Raw genomic sequence first — 16,970 nt, forward strand, 5'->3', positions numbered from 1 at the left:
TGTTAACTAGTGTTTTCCACCCTTCTCTCTCCCTGTCCCTCTAGATACTTCTTGTGCCTTCAGCTGCGGCAGGACATTGCCTCTGGCCGCCTGCCCTGCTCCTTTGTGACTCATGCCCTCTTGGGATCCTATACACTTCAGGCTGAGCATGGAGACTATGACCCAGAAGAGTATGACAGCATTGATCTTGGTGACTTCCGGTTTGCCCCAAGCCAGACCAAGGAGCTGGAAGAAAAGGTGGCAGAACTGCATAAAACTCACAGGTCTGTCGATTGGTAGCCTGACAGGCAGCTGCCGTCAAGGTAGACAGTCTGGAATGCTTGCTTGGCATTTGGGAGCAAAGTTTTGGCTTATCTGCTTGCTCCTTCTGGAGCTTGTCCAGCGCTGATGGAGACAACCTCCTGCTCCTGAGATACCCATTTACTGTTCTTTGCAGTGTAATATGGGGATTGTGTTCTTGATTAACTCCTTTATCAGAATAACATGTATATTCCCACGAGACACTTTCTTCTCCCTTCCCTTCCTATCCTTAACATGCTCAGGAAGCAGATGTTTGTGGCACTTACTTTTCTGCCTCTCAGTATGAAAGCCAGGGAGGTACTGGGGCTAGATGATATCAAAACACTATATACGTGTTTTAATTTTCAAGGACTGAAAATACAACTTTTAAAAAGCCAGGGGAGGTATTGAAGCATCTGGATTTGAATTAGAAGTTCAGGTAGTGATAGATAGGCGATAGCTGAAATGGGCAGATGGCTCCACCAGCCACAGAAATGTCCCTTTGGCTTAGGTGAGGGTTACTGAAGTTACTTAACGGCATGTAGACCTGGAATACTTTAATATTTCAGTCAACACGAAGTGTAACATGAGTTTCAATATCTCTAAGCTGTAAGAATTTATACTTTAAAGCCATAATTTTATGAAATATTGACTAAAACTATTTGAATAACTTTCAGATTTAAAATGCTTAAGATTTAAATACATTGGCTTTTGTTTAAAAAATTAAAGAGCAATATTTGTCTTTTTCTCCCCTCTGTATTTAAATTTTACTCAACAGACATTTGTTCTGTCACTGAAATTTGAATTACTAGGTATAAAATGTTGTGGAAGTGAAGCCTATTGGGTCAGAGGCCTGTTTGCCGGTTGCTTAAATTTGGCTAGCTGGGGAAAGTGATTGGAATAGAAATCTGTTTCTGTAGACAGAACACTATGCTGTTTGTCATACCCAGAAAATAAACTGTAAGTAATTCTGATGAATCATAGGAAAATTAAATGAAGGAATAGTTTTTAAAGTACAGTTAGTAGTTGATCCCGCTCCCTTCTCGGTTAGCCCATGTTCTCCCGTTATTGCCCAGGCTTTCCTCCCCAGTGAGCATAATGAAAAGCATCACATTAGCGACACGAATGTTAAGTTAGAAGTCTGCAGTCCTGAAATGAGCAGCCCGAGCCTGCCTGACCTCAGCAGGAAGCTGAAGTGGTGGAGTTTCTTACTCTCTTTTCTGCAGACATATGAGTAACTCCCATGGTCCCGGCACCCCCTGTCTGCACACTTCATCTATTTTGAGCACATCGCATCTCCTGGTAACACAGTTTCTTTTGATTCTCAGGGGCTTATCTCCAGCACAAGCGGATTCTCAGTTCTTAGAAAATGCAAAGAGGCTTTCCATGTATGGCGTTGACCTGCACCATGCCAAGGTATTGTAAATTCAGTGGGAATGATGTTATTGTAGTTCAGTGACTAAAGTTCTGAGAACTGAGTTTTACAAAGCCTGGTTCATTTTGGAAAAGGCTGTTTGGCTCCGCTTTTGGTCTTTAATATTTCTTGGTGACTACTGATAAAATTCATGGGTGTGGAAATCACTTGTCCTCTCCCTACTCCTTTCTTCTTTTGTTGGAGTTTTAATTAATGCCTCCTGAGAGGTCTTACCACAGAACTGTCTTTAGTAGCCTTTACTGTTTACCCTCTGGTCCTAGTTCATGCTTTGTCCCAGCTGCTCTAGACCATTGGTTTGCAACCTGTGGCACATGACCCCTTATGTATGTGGGTGGGTGTGTGGGGGCTTGAAGAACACTTTCATAGGGTCCACGTAAGACCATTGTAAAACATAGACATTTACATTATATAACAGTAGCAAAGTTAAGGTATGAAGGGCAGCGAAAGTAATTTTATGGTTGGGGCTCACCACAACATGAAGAATAACAGGTCACAGTGTTGGGAAGATTGAGAACCTCTGTGTTAGACCTGTGCTGATGTCTTGACTCCCTGTCTTTCCCTCACTTCTTTTTTGGGAGAAGAAAGCAGATCTTTAAGCATGAAAAGGTAAAAAGCCTCACAGATATGCCCTGGCTCCAGGTCATGAAGCTCTGCAGACTAATTCCAGATAGTACATGGTTGGGATGGCGGGGGCTTCAGAAGTAGCTCATGGGTGGGATGATGGAGGCTTATGATGGGAAGGCGGGGTTGATCGGGAGGCTGCTATTAGCAAGGGTCCTTGCTTTTCATGATCCTCCAGGAGTGGTGAGACAGTAGGAGGACGAAAGGATAGATGGGTGTGGCTTGTGCAGAGTCAGTATCCGAGAGATTCTGCCTGCCCTGCCAGTCACACACAGTTTAGGAGGTAGTTATGGGTGCCACCAGGAAGCTCTCACCCATAAATACCCTCCCTTTCTTGGCCTCAGATTAGAAGCTCTTGTTTTGTATTATTATGCTTAATATTTACAAAGGACTCTTTTATTTATTCAACAATATTTTTCTTTTATTATAAAATGATGTACATTTAACATAGAAAATAGAGGCAAACAGAAGAAAATAAAAATCACTTGGATCTCTGTATAGAAAGAAAGTTACTGTTTTGAAGCATTTTCTTGCTTGGTTTCTTTTGTTTGTTTGGTTTTGTTTTTTTTTTTTTTTTTTTTTGGCCTCTGAGGACTCTAATTCTTGGGTGTCTTTAAATGAGTTCTACCTGGGCATCTTTGAATGAGATCTACTCTGAGTTTCAGTTTTTTAGTTTTGTCTTTGTTTTATTTTGAATCAGGATCTCGTGCTGTAGCTCTGGCAGGCCTGAAATTTGCTGTGTAAAACAGGCTGGCTTTGAACTCAGATCTACCTGCTTCTGCTTCCCAAGTTGCCGCAATGAAAGCTGTGCGCCACTGCATCAGGCTGTGTTGTTTCCATTGCAGTTCTACTTACATCCACATCCCCCACTTCGGAGCAATGAATAGGCTCTGGTACCATCATGTTTAAACTGCTGCATGATTCAGAGTTTAGGTTTTAAAAATGCTTTCACATGTACCATGTTTTTGAAATTTGAATGTATTTTATAAATACATGAAGTAGTAAAAAGGGTGACTTGTCTAATGTCATCTATTGCTGGTAGTTGTCTCTGCCTGATACTGTGATAAATATTACTAGATGGTAAATATGATCTAATGCTAGGTTTTTTTTTTTTTAAGTTTATTTTCATTTATTGAAGAAACAAAAAATAAGAGAGGACAGGTCTGGAACTAAAACTCTCCCATCTTTATACTTCCTATTAATTTTGATGTGTGTGTGAATCCTTTTAAGAGGGTGGGAGGCTAAGTATTGAACCTGGGGCCCCTGAACACATTCCTCCCTCTCTTTGATCTTGGACAAAAGCTCTTGAATGTCTCAAACATCCCAGAAGACTGTCCACACAGGGTAGCTTCTGCAAGGGCAGAGCAGGTGGTAAATTTCTGTAGTCATAGTTATTTTTTTATTGTTGCTGAGTGGCATATTTCAGACATGGGAAATTAAGAAATATTTTTCTTCCTTTCACTTCATACCCCTTATCAACAATTCTGTTTTCACAAATACTGATAAATTTAAAACAATTATGTGGGCCAGCAATGATTTGCTTGAATACTCGTGGAGTTTCTTTTTCGGTAAAATAAAAATACTTACTTGTCCTAAAGATGGCTGGCTTCAGACTAGATGGAACTGGATTTGTCCATATGTCCAGCTAATGTAACCTCCTCAGCCGTGATGAGAACATGCTGTTTCTGCCATTGCTCACCCTCTCCCTTTGGCCATAGCTATTGATGCTTTTGGCATACACACACTGAGTTTGGTGCCAGGTAGTTTGGGCACCTGTGCCTAATTGACCCAGCTTTATCTGCTATTCCTAGAGATAGTTGGATAACAGGATACCTGGCAGGCACCAGGATACCAGTGAGTGAGGATTGGCTATTTTAGGTCTGTGATTTTTTTAGTGTCTTGTATTTGATAGACGCACAGTGCATGGCATGTGCGGAGGGCAGTGACAGCTCCGTGGAGCTGGTGTTCTCCGTCTACCCTTATAGTGGCTCTGAGGCTTGAACTCAGATCCTCAGGCTTTTGCAGCAAGCACTTGTTGGCTGTGTCATCTTGGCAGCCCAGTATTTAAAGCTTCCTCAGTGTGGTGTAATGTAATTTTGTCTTTGTATTTGAATTATTCTGGCTCATTCTTAGTAGAGAATGAGATTAGTATTAATTGGCTAAACTGTGCCTTTATTTTGAAAAAAAAATATATATATATATGTATTGGGTTTTATCATTCTTAGTAATGGTGCTGTCAAAACATGCTGTTATTGAATTGGGACTTAGACAATGTGCTGTTTGTCTTTGCATGTGTGAAACTTTATCCTATATTGTTCATGATTTCTTTACATGTGTGTGTCTCTGAGTAATAGTGTTGAGTTTATCTTTCCTGGCTGAGATCGCTTGTCACCTGGAGGACAGCTACTGTGTGAATTGCATATTGCGCCTCTCTCATCTTCAGTGCTGTGTGAAATTTGAGGGGAAGTTGTTCCTTTCTAATCGTACTTCAAGCTGTCAGTGTTCTGCTTTTGTTTATACATTTTTGTGGGTAAATAAACCCTTTTCAGGCTTGTGATTATTCTGTGTTATCATCTATTCCAAATTTAGTCTTCAGGAAAAGGAAACTATTAATAACTTCAGAAATAGTTTCCAGTCTTTGCTGTTTGCCAGCCGAAGGGGTACACAATGAGAGCTGCGTGTCAGCTCTAAGTCACTGAAAATGCTTAAAAGATTTCAGAGGCTTCGACACTGTCAGCCCAGAAGAGACATATCCTGTGGATTGTTGTTTGCAAAATATAATTTTAACAGCTGTCAGCTCCCATAATCTATCTTGGTTTGGTAAAGTGAGATAGCAGAATGTCCCGTACAGTAGGTCAGCAGACTGTCCATTAGGTCTGGGATCACTCCAGGGAAGTGCTCTGTGTTCAGCATTTTCCAGATGCCCGAATCTGGCCCTTTTTTCCCCTTCTTCCCTGTTAACTTTTAAAAATGCATGAATTAAATTTTTTGCAGACTATTGTGTCCTGTAAATGATAGTTCATATCATTTTGCAAATTCCACCCAGTTCCTGAAGATGAGTAATTTAATATGAACATTTGCTCTACTCCTAGAATTAACTTAGGTGCTCTCACTAAAATTTAAATGCACATGTGTGAGGTTGACATTTTCAGTCACTTGAGGTTTGCTTTGCCTCCGTCTGTGTAACACTCGTTGTTCTGACTGTCCAATGGGTTGCACTTGGCAGGACTCAGAAGGTGTGGACATCAAGCTGGGTGTGTGTGCTAATGGCCTTCTCATTTACAAAGACAGACTGAGGATCAATCGCTTCGCTTGGCCAAAGATCCTGAAAATTTCCTACAAGCGCAGTCATTTCTACATTAAAGTCAGACCAGCAGAGGTAAGCAGTGTTGTGTATCACTAATGCACTGTCAGTATTCCCGCTACAAGTAGCAGAGGTAAATGAATTCTTGCCACTAAAATATGGCAGAAAGAAACTCTTCTCTGTTGTTTTCTGGCCCAGAAGCCAGCATTCTTGATGATGTATGAAAACATTCTTGTTGCTGATATACACAGCCACTAGATCTTTCACAAAAGGGGAGCTTTTTGTGCACCCCCATACAGAGGGGGCTCCTTTGTTTCTGTTTACTCAGTTAAGTAATGGAATGTGTTTTAGAGGCACTGAATAATCAGTTCACTAGGTCCATGGGCAATTAATACTTGCTTTTTCTAGAAATAGTATCACAATGTGATTTTTTATTTTAGATAACTATATTGATAAACTAGTACTTACTAAGAAAAATTCTGACAGACATGACTGAAAACGTTTACCATGTAGCCAATGCTTGAAAAATAGGCTGATTTTGTTTTATGGATTTATTCCAGCTGGAACAGTTTGAGAGCACCATTGGATTCAAATTGCCAAACCACCGGGCAGCTAAAAGGCTATGGAAAGTATGTGTGGAGCACCACACTTTCTACAGGTAACTTGCAAGTCTTGTGTGGTTGCCATTGGTGCCCTGTCAGCTTAGGCCAATGGATAGCATGGCTGATGTATCTGTGCCTTGCCCCAGGGCTTCTTGCTCTCCTGGGGCCATTTCTGTTGCTTGAGGCCATGCTTTGCACTGCCTTCTGATCACCTTGTCACTGTCTCTCCTTCCACCACTGTCATACCAGTCCACCTGCTGCAATCCTTCCTGTCATCGGTCTTCTTAGCTACAATTCAGCACTTCTGGACTTAACCTCTTACTCAGTCAGCTCGAGCCCTGTCTTTGTTCCATTTCCTTGTTTTGTCAAGAATATTCGCGTGCTCAGACCCTCATCCTCCTAGCACAGCAGTTTCCCCACTGTGTTGCTATCAGGTCAGTCTGATGTCCTGAGTGGCACATCTGTGCTGCCAAGTGCCAACTGAGGAAGCACTCCTGTGGCGACTGACACAGTGACACAGCCTGTGCTTTGGTGCTATTTCAGAACACTAATTTCTAGCATTCGTGGGACCCACCCGCTCCCAGCCAGTTCTTTGCCCCCTTGGTGTCAGGAATGTTCATGGTCATCTAGAGCTTTCATCCCTGCCTGCCCTTGGGATGGCTCTAGGTGCCTTCACTGGAGAAGTGTGGATCATGAGTTCTTCCTAAGTCACTATCACTTACCTTAACACCTTCATTGTTTAACCTTCTCCTGTTTCAAGGAGTGGATAAACATTGCTTTGCTTTGTTTATTTTATCTCTTCCCAAAGGATCCTTCTTGGTAATTTACTTTCTAGTGGATGTTTCTGACATTTTTTGGCCAATTACATACTCATGCCTTCCTTAAAAACCAAAGCCCCAAACGAACCAAGCCCCAGAGAGCCCCTAAGCTTATAATCTAAGCAGGAAGTCAATGCAGGGCAGGTCTCTGTGAGTCCAAGGCTAGCCTTGTCTATGTAGTGAGTTTAAGGCTAGCCTTGTGTGCATAGTCAGTTCAAGGCTATCCAGAGCTACATAGAGAAACAAACAACAGAGCAACAATAACAATAGCAAATCCTTGAAATCTCCTCTGATCCCAAGCTCTAGCCTGTGTTCTGTGTCCTTTTTAAATCTTTTATTTAGGGGTTTCTTTTCACAAGTAGTTTGACTGCCTTCATCTCAGTTTTTAGTCACTGTGGTTTATAAAGTGTTGCTTATTATTTGCCCTATAATTATTGCGGTGGTATTATCTAACCCTATAACAAATAATAAGACACAGGCACCTGTTAGATTTTATCATTGCCTTATTTACTTTGAGCTGGGCAGATGTTTCTACCTTCTCTGTCTCAATAACCTCATCCATCCATCTCCCAGCCCTCATCCAGTGCCATCCTCCTTAACCAACCCTATCTTAGCCACCTTCCATCTGTAACCCTATAAATACCTGCTTGTATTTTTCATCTTGGTCTTTTCTCCATCCACACCAACCTTGGAGCCCTTTTTCCTGGCCCACTTGGTTTCTTTTCCAGGCTAACCCATCGTGGCATCCAACTGTTTGCTGAGATTCTCTTGTCCCTTAAGGCCCAGGAACCTTAACCACGTCTACCCTGTTCTGCCTTGCCCAGGTTTAGGCCTTTAATCATCCAATCAGGTATAATGTCTTAGTCAGGTTTACACAACAAGGATAGGCGTATCCAGGCAGGAACCAGATCTTGAGGGCCAGTAATTAGCATCAAAATAAAACATTAGAACTACCCCCAATATAAAGCCAGATAGGGTGAAGAGTTTTCTCTCGACTTAGGATCAGATGCTGTTCTGCCACATGCTAGCCATGTAGTGGTGGTGATACTCAGCCTCTGCTTTACCTTGCTTATCTCTGTGTGATGCTAACAAAGGTTCCTTTTTTTTTTTTCTTATGGGATTGTTTTCAAAATTAAATGAGATTTTACACATGAAGCAAACATAAGCTGTTTATGGTTTGTAATGTTTATTGTCATCATCACCACTACCACATTAAAAGACAACAAATTGTTGCTATTAGAAATGACTGGTTCTTACAGTGAAATGGAACAGATCAGTTTTTAAGACTACTCTAGTACACTAATTTCAGTGGAATCTGTCTGAATCAGCTGAAGTAATCATAGGAGCCCTTGAAAAGTTTATGATGTTTCTTGGTAGCTAAGGCAAATGCTTCCTGAAGGAACATGGGACTTCCTCCTGTGTGGCTAGATAACAGTGTTAGTGCAGTAGGTTAGACTGGACCTGGAGAAGGCCTGTGAGGGTCAGCAGCGAGGGTCCTGTTGGAGATGACAGCTCTTGGAGTTCCTTTAATGCTCTTGTTAGACACAGGTGATCGCTGCCTGTTGCAGGAAGTGGGTAAGCTGGGGTGGGCTCCTCTAAGAATGGCAGCCAGACCCTGAGCAGAGGGGAGACCCAGCAGCCTCACCTTCTGCCCTGCCAGCTTTCTCTCTTATGTGCCGCCCAGGACCTTCTGTGAAGTGCTGTCCGCAAAGCATTTTGAGGTCATATTTTGCTGTATTGCTAGCTAGGGAAACTCTACCATGTTCAGCCCATCAAAGATACAGCTGGGATACAAAGCGAATAAAATGTAATTAATGTAAAAATATAAAAATTTAACAAAAAAGATAGTTCGTTAGGCTGCATTTTTTTCAGCGTCACTGCCTGTGTGTAACCCTTCAGAAAACTTCCAGGAGGAATGATTTACAGTTACACTTTACCACATGAATAGATGTGGGCCAATAAAGCCTGATGTATATTGGTTCCTTTATCACTTAGTTGTAACAGGCTGTTTTTCTGGATGTATGCTGTGTTGAGTTAATGGAGGGAGACCTCTTTTAGTAGTCAGACCTTACCGTGCCTTGACCTAGAACCCATCGTTCACGAAGCGGAATGTTTCTAAAACATCACGCAGAAGATCTGGGAACACTGAGATGATTTTAGAAAACACTTGTAAAAAATGACTTTTCCTCGGAAAACGATTAAAATCTCCATGTTCTTGAACTGTCAACTAAAGTTTTAATGATTATAAGATCTCTGAAACTGTATTTTTCTTAAGATATTTTTTCCAACGCCCAATTAAATAATGGCAAGATAATTTCAATTGTGTCGAAAAAGGTTGGCTTACTTCTTGAAAGCATGCTCTTACATAAATAATGAAAGGTATTTGTCATTGAGGTTTGAATCCATGCACAGAACCTAAGGCTTATGCAGAAGAATTATGCTGGCAAGAAAGATAATCAGTCATCTCTGTGGATCACGTGTAGTTCTGTTCTTTAAGAAAGAATCACTTAGCAGGACAGATTTTTGAGTTAGGTGGTTTTCCTCACCAGAAAGAGGATAAGTCACAATTGCTAATGATAATGGGCCTTTTACTTGGCACTTAAAACGAACAGCACAAAATCAGACATGTGTTTGCATAAGTGGTTTACACTATCTCAGATACTCTTGATACATGCTCAGAACGCTGCTCTTTTGGTTGGGCTGAAAAAAAATTTGTGAACACATTGCAATTATAAAACTGCATATGACCTAATGTGGTATTACATGTCAATCCCAGCACAGAGTGGATGAGTTGGAGTTTGCCCAGGGAGTTTGATGTCAGCCGCAAAAAAATCAAAACAATAAAACCACATATGCAGGAAGGATGTTTTTATTAAAGTTTATGTAACACTTTTTGCCTAATGATATTAAAATGAGATCTTAAAATACATAACTGTGTTTATTGTTTTGTTTTTTTGTTTGTTTGTTTGTTTTGATGCACCTGAAGTCTTTGTCTTTTTCCTTGTAGGCTCGTGTCTCCAGAACAGCCACCAAAGGCCAAGTTCTTGACCTTGGGCTCTAAGTTCCGCTACAGTGGCCGCACACAGGCGCAGACGCGCCAGGCAAGCACCCTCATTGACAGGCCAGCGCCACACTTTGAGCGTGCCTCCAGCAAGCGAATCTCGAGGAGCCTAGATGGAGGTGACACAGTTAGAATTTTGGATTCTCCTTTTCTCTCTAGTCCAGTGGTCAGAAAGTGGGGATCTAGTTAAAGCCACCAGGCACCCTCTGGAGCAGTGCTTCTCAACCTTCCTAATGCTGTGACCCTTCAATACAGTCCCTCATGTAGTGGTGACCCCCAGGCATAAACTTAAGTGTGTTGCTACTTTATGGCTGTAATTTTACTTCTGTTATGAATCATAATATAAATATCTGATATACAGGATATTTGATATGAGACCGCCATAGGGGTTGCAACCAACACGTTGAGAACCATTGGTCTTGAGGGATAGACATTTACCCCCAAGTCAGTAAAATGTTGATATTCTCTGAGTAAAATAATTTTGTGTTCGGGTTATCACTCTGAACTTTTTTTGTGTTAACAACATTCATGAATAATATATATTGTTTTGTTTTTTTTTGTTTTTTAGCTGTTGGATAAATGTGTTTCTCTTAGTTTTATTTGATTAGGATGTCTAATATGGCTTAATTTCTTATACTCATTGTTGCTAACATAATTTAAGGAATTTGCGGCTATGTTTGCATACGAATTTTAATTCAAATAATTAGGAAACAATTCTACCATCTCAAAATTGAAGCTTTCAGAAGCTTAACAGGCTTGCAGTGTTCAAGAGACCATGCTAGGCTCCAAAGTTTTAATTCTAAATATGGTTTAATCAATAATAACGAAAGATTACATACTCATTTGTATGTATGGGGAGGTAGTATAAATATTAATTTTTCTATTAGAGTTATGATGAGGCACATACTTGTAGTTTCATGTAAAAGTATCTATGGAAGTGAGGTGATGTTCCTTTTTCATATATGTTATACTTATTAGTAAATTAGGAATTAATAGTACGTTTCTTATAAGAGATAATGGTTTTAAAATGCTTTTCTTTTTATATAACAAAAATGATTGTTGCAATTAATTTTTCAGTGAAAAGAAATAGTTCTTGAACATTTTTGGTTACATTTAATACTAATATTAAGTAGTTTGAAAAGTATAATTTTATATTTCACTATTAGCAAAAATCCCATTTTGACTGTTGTTCCTTTGTAAAGCTTTGAAATGTGAACTTGAACAAGATGTTAAATAACTAGATAAAACAGATGATTCTTACGCTAACATTCCCCCATTAGTAGAGGACTGACACAGGCTGACCTTGCTCTATTTTTCCTAGTTTAGAAATTACCGAGTAGGCACACACAGCTAGCCCCAGGCTTCAGTGGTGGGCATTTTGAGGTACATGGTTGTTATTTCTAGAGAGTCTTCCGTGCAGTTTTAAGGATTCACCAGAAAAACATGTGCTTCAAACAAATGAATGTCCATATTTCCAGATATGACTGTTTAAATTTAGTGACTTAGTGCAAGTCAACAAATGAACACTTTGCTGAGTAGATCTGAAAAGTGTGCCGGTCCTCATAGTGTCGCTCAGACTGCTCTTCGCAGTGTCTGACAGACGCAGTTCAGTTGTTTCTGCCCCAGGAGGAGTCACTGCCTTGTGGGCACTGCCTCCGGGCTCTTGTGAGACAGGAGGCTGTGGAGTTCTCATGTGTGAGTATTGGAGCTAGTGAAGACCACTCAGCCAGGGCGCCTTCCTGTGGTCTCTGTGCTTCTTTGAGAAACACAGCATTTTGATTGATTGGTTATCGCAAAAGGTGTTCCGAATCTGTATCTGAAAACAATTTTCACATGGAAAAGCAACAAACATGCCACCAATCCTTTATTTCCCTTTTGTGTTTTGGACTCTGTAAGCCATGAGATGGTCAGGTCACCAAAAGGATGATTGTGTTATTGTGAAAACTGGGAGGCTTTTCATGTGTATGACCGATAACTAGTGAACTGTTTGGTTGGGCATATGTTCTTTTTCCCCAACAATGTAGAACTGCTCTGTCACCTAGTAATGAGCTTATTTCCTTCACCGTTTTAATCAGCATTCCTTTAGTGTCACTGACAGGTGTTGTGTTTCCTCATTTTTCTGTTTGCTTTTAAAAGGTAGGTTTGAACAATTTAGCTAGGTAAGTAATCTTCCCTTTAAAGTTTAGATAAATACTTTAGTGATTGCATAAAAGGCAGAGTTTAATGTGACATCGAAGACTTTAAAGTTCCCCCAGAACAGCTGTGGTAAAACAGCCAGTCTCCTCTGAGGTTAGGAAACAGAACCAAAGGAGCCAGTGCAGTCACTCTGAAGAACTGGAAGTCCGCATTGGGAAGTGGGGGAGGCAGTGATTTTTTTTCTGAAAATGAACAGTAAAGAGTAAGCGGAGATGCTGCGGTGCTTAAGTAGGGTCCTCAGGAAAGAACGGCCTATGTAGCCTCCTCAGAGTCTTAGAAGGATGAAAGGGAGGGAGAAGAAGGGACTGCATGGGCCATCCCAGGCAGTGGAAGCTGCAGAGCAGCTCTGAGATGGGTGCACACAGAGGAAAGGCAGCATACTTAGGTGTAGTCAAGGCGGGCTGCCAGGCTTTGCGTGGGTCCCTTCTGGAGGAATCCACTGAGGGCTTGGTGTGTCTGTGTGAGTGCACAGAGCTGTGTTAGCTCCAAACAGTCATGAGAGAGGATGGAGGCAGGGAACAGGCAGAGTGGCCACAGGGACCCACTTGACAGTGGCAGCTGTGGTCTTCACCTTAGGTGGGAGCAGACCAGTTGGTTATTGTACATTAGGCTGGCGGAGTGTTTAAAAGTGTGTAGTCGACATTTTGTCAACTTGGTTTTGTAATTTTTAATTTTATATCAACTTATAGTTCAGTGTCAGTATAGTTGAAATTACCTTTAGGTCAGATTTTCTCATTTTGTAATAACTTGTGATTGCAATGGGTGCTTTAAATTATATAATAAGTCAAAAGGGTACACATAATTATATGCTTCTATACAGGAAAATCTTAGTAACAACAAAAGCCAGGGGAAATAAGTGTAATGCAAGATGTGAGCTCATTTTAATGCTGTAATGATGTGTGTAGATTTTGAAAAGTAAGTTTTCGTAGATTGGAAAAGTTTTAAGGCTGAAGTGGTATAGAAATAGAGGTTTAGAAAACAAACCACAAAACCTCACTATGTGCAGAAGTACATCCAAGGGTGGTTTGACTTGCTAGTGTTAAGGAGTGATGCTCTGATTTGAGGTTCCTGGCTGAAGCAAACGGGTTCAAGGAGGAGAGCTTCGTTTGATGAAACAAACCTGGCTAGGGAAGAAGCACGCTGGAACAGGGCAGGCGACGACGGTTGTAGACAGTTGGGAGCCTCTAGGACAAAAATGGGCTGTACCGGATACCTCCAGTTAACTGGAAGACTCACCATCCTCCCGGCGTTCCTGGCTCTCCGGCTTTCTGTTTGCTGGAGTTTTTCTTGGTGTGTGCTACAAAAGCAAACCACAGCTGTCTGTGGAGCACTTTTCAAAGAAGACCTCAGGGGTGTTCATCGTTCTGGAGGAGCCTCTGCTGCACAGACTTGTCACTTGACTTGCCAACTCTTGAGTTGCTACAACACCCTGACAGAACCTTAGCACAGTAGGTTTCTACCTCTGAGAGAGAGAAAGGCAGCGCACAAGGCCAGCTTTAGGGTACCAGCTGAGGTTCCAGCCACTGGTCAGGTCGAGAAGTTCAGAAGTGTCAGAAAAACAGAGAAATATTAGATAGGTAAATTCTTAAATCTGCTATCTTTTAGTATGCAAATAAGTTAATTTTCAGGGGGATTTCTTAAAACCCCTTGAAACAAATCCATGTTAATAATAATTATTTTTTTAAAGGTAGATTTAGGACTGGTCTTACGCCACAGAATTACAATGCAATTCTGGGGGACGTTCGCAGTTGGGCAGAGAGCTCCTCCTAGTGGCCAATTCCCCAATGAGCCACATGCTCAGCAATCTGATTTGCTGATGGATTAATTTTTAAAACTCAGAACATTAGTAGAGTTTTGTATTTGTTTAAAAACAAGTTTGTATCACATGTTGATGTATTCAAAGTTCAGCCTGTGTTCTAGCTCCTGACATGTGGCTTCTTTGTTTAAGGGGTTATATTCTTCAAAGCGCTACCATTCACAGCTCTAATGTATTTCAACTTATCTTCTGATTAGCCCCACTTGGTGTTGTGGACCAAAGTCTTATGAAGGACTCTCCTGGCCCTCCCGGAGAGGGCTCAGTGCCTGGCCCTGGAGTTGTCAGCTATGCTGCCAGACAGGACGGCGATAGCCGGAGGGATGCCAGAAGCCCAGCGAAAGCTGCACCCCTGCTCGCTGAGGGAAAGGTATGGCACCTTAGCACCGCCCTGAAGGTGTGCTTAGATCTGCATTTGTAGTTCATAAGTTTATTGTGATTGTGTAACCTGTGCAGATATAATTTCCCATGGCTCAGATAGGTGTAGGCTGCTGCTGATTTGAGCTGTGATTTTAACCTTGTTTTGATTTTTTTTTAGAGTAAAATATTTATTTCAGTGTAAATTACTCTAATGTAAGAACAGTGTAAATTATACAAATGTAAGAGCAATGCACTGGCATTCTCTGTTTTCTTGATTATCAGTTGAATCACCAATGATAAAAGCCATGGGATTTGAAATTTGTGTATTTTACTAGTCAAGTTAAAGGTAGTTTTTGTCTGAAATTTTATTATGTTGACTGATTTTTTATGTGACTCAAGATATTTGATAATGGTGAGTACAGGACTGGTGTGCCGTCAGTCTTTATTTTGTGCCCACACTGCAGTGAATGAAGAAGCCGCCGGGACCGAGATGTTCTCAGGTCTTGTCAATTCTGTTACTTTGTTACTGGAGTCAGTTCAGTTGATAAAGTCACCTGATTAAAGGGCTTTTGAGCCCCTCACACATCATTTCCATAACCACATAAAGCAATTTTTTATATGCAACGTTGGAAGTTAGTACCATGTGTATACGTGTACACACAGACACGCATACATGCACACACATACCCACGCAGCCTGCATTGTTCTGCTGACTTACCGAGTTTTCTAAATTCTGACCGTGGAAAGATGCACAGGATGAACTGAGAAAGAACCTGTGGATGAAGGATCTGCAGGACACCCGCTACAGACACACAGCCACAGGGCAGGGCGTCCGCGATACAGAATCATTGGCATCCTGTTGTTAAACGATTTGTCATTGTCATGTTGAAAAATTATTTAGCTAAACGGCATTTAGTTAAAAATAACACATTTATTATTCTACATGATATCCTTCAAGTGCTAAGTTGTCAGAATCTTATAATTATGCTTACAGGAGTACCCAAGAAAATGGCTACCGAAGACAAAGCTTAGCATTTCAGAAAGTCCTTTTCTGCTTTTATTAATGAATTTGACATAATAATGAAAAATATTTCTGGACAACAAAAGTTCTTGTATTAAATTCTAAAGGAAATCTTTTTATCTTTAGCAAATGATTATTTACATGAGATTTTTTTTCTGTTCTTAATATATGTATCTGCAACTAGGTTTGAGTACCATTTGTTAAAATCTCAGTCATTACTATGTGTAAATTTTATGTGATAAAAGGAGTCCAGTTCTCCTTAAAAATGGATCATTCAATTAATTTTTAATCACTTTTCATGAAACCTTCTCGGGAGTAAAGTTTTCATTAACGGTCTTCTTTTCTCTGATTTTCTCCTTATTCCTGTGAACATAACCATTGCGTCACTCATACTCAACCATGGGTTATAGACTGTGTGCATGTGCCCTCCATCCCCTCTCATTTGCTGTGCTTCATCTTTTCCCCCACACCTCCTGCCAGTCCCTGAAGTAGACTTGCTATCAGACATCTCAGAGGAAGACCCTTTGGGCGAGGCTGATCAGACCACACTAGACAGCTTCGAGGTGCTCTCCACGGGTGGAACATCAGAGCAGGGTGACCCTGAGGCGGTCGTGTTGGATTCTGTCTTGGATCCTGGTGTAGCCCCTCCTCAACCTGACTGTTCTTCCACCTGTGAGAAGACCCTCCACTCCACTGACCATAAGGATTCTGACCTGGGTTACTTTCCCTCCACCTTGTACAAATGCCTTGCCTCTGGCTTCCCGTCCCTTCTTGACGAAGATGGCTATCTGGTGTTCCCCAGCCTCCCCAAGCTCTGGGTTTCTTTCCTCCCTCCTGGGCTTCAGCACTGCCTCCCCATCACATCACCTTCCTTCCTTCCTTCACTCATCCTCATCTTTGCGCTGCTGCTCTCAGCATCTCAGTCTGTGTCCTTGTCTCTTACCTTCTCACTTCCTCTGGCCCTAGTCCTCTGTTACCTGGAGGGGAAAGCCACTGCCTCTCATGGTTTTTATGATTGTGACTTGAACGACAAACCAGAGGAAGAAGAAGCAGGAGCCACCATGCCTCCATAAGCTATAGTTTCTGAAGACCATCCAACTGTTCTTTGTTATATCCCTTTTCTAGTAGAGTCTAAACATGTCCATAAATTTCACTGACTACCCTCAAAATAGTATGTACACCTTCACACACATGCACACACACACACACACACACACACACACTCTCACACTAGTGCATGAGCATTAAGTTAGATACTTCTCTGCATTGCTATCCTAAGTCCAGGACTATACAAATACTAAATTCAGAGCAAGCTGGTAAGATCATTGTATAAATCCCTTAGGTCACACTGGATTGTTAAAGGAGTGTGTGAGCTGGGAATCTGCATTCCTCTTAAGTATTCATATTCACTCTGTTTTGAAGACACGTATCAGTGCTGTTCCTTAAGCATGGGGACTTTG

At 41.3% G+C, this 16,970-nt stretch overlaps 1 protein-coding gene across 22 annotated transcripts in view; it reads left to right on the plus strand.

The window, feature by feature from the left end:
- Epb41l2 (erythrocyte membrane protein band 4.1 like 2) overlaps window positions 1–16,970 on the plus strand; it is a 154,326-nt gene that overhangs the window by 108,322 nt on the left and 29,034 nt on the right. For 20 of the 22 annotated variants that reach the window (XM_060373254.1, XM_060373258.1, XM_060373262.1 and 17 more), the window contains 6 exons: window positions 45–263; window positions 1,608–1,695; window positions 5,562–5,714; window positions 6,200–6,297; window positions 10,067–10,239; window positions 14,330–14,499. In XM_060373254.1, the coding sequence (XP_060229237.1) occupies window positions 45–263; window positions 1,608–1,695; window positions 5,562–5,714; window positions 6,200–6,297; window positions 10,067–10,239; window positions 14,330–14,499 (901 nt within the window). Of the gene's footprint in view, window positions 1–44; window positions 264–1,607; window positions 1,696–5,561; window positions 5,715–6,199; window positions 6,298–10,066; window positions 10,240–14,329; window positions 14,500–15,920 lie in introns of all 22 variants that reach the window. The other 2 variants (XR_009587921.1, XM_021645681.2) reach the window with 1 other exon arrangement.

This window comes from Meriones unguiculatus, chromosome 20, assembly GCF_030254825.1.
Source record: "Meriones unguiculatus strain TT.TT164.6M chromosome 20, Bangor_MerUng_6.1, whole genome shotgun sequence".
In the NCBI taxonomy this organism is placed as follows: domain Eukaryota; kingdom Metazoa; phylum Chordata; class Mammalia; order Rodentia; family Muridae; genus Meriones; species Meriones unguiculatus.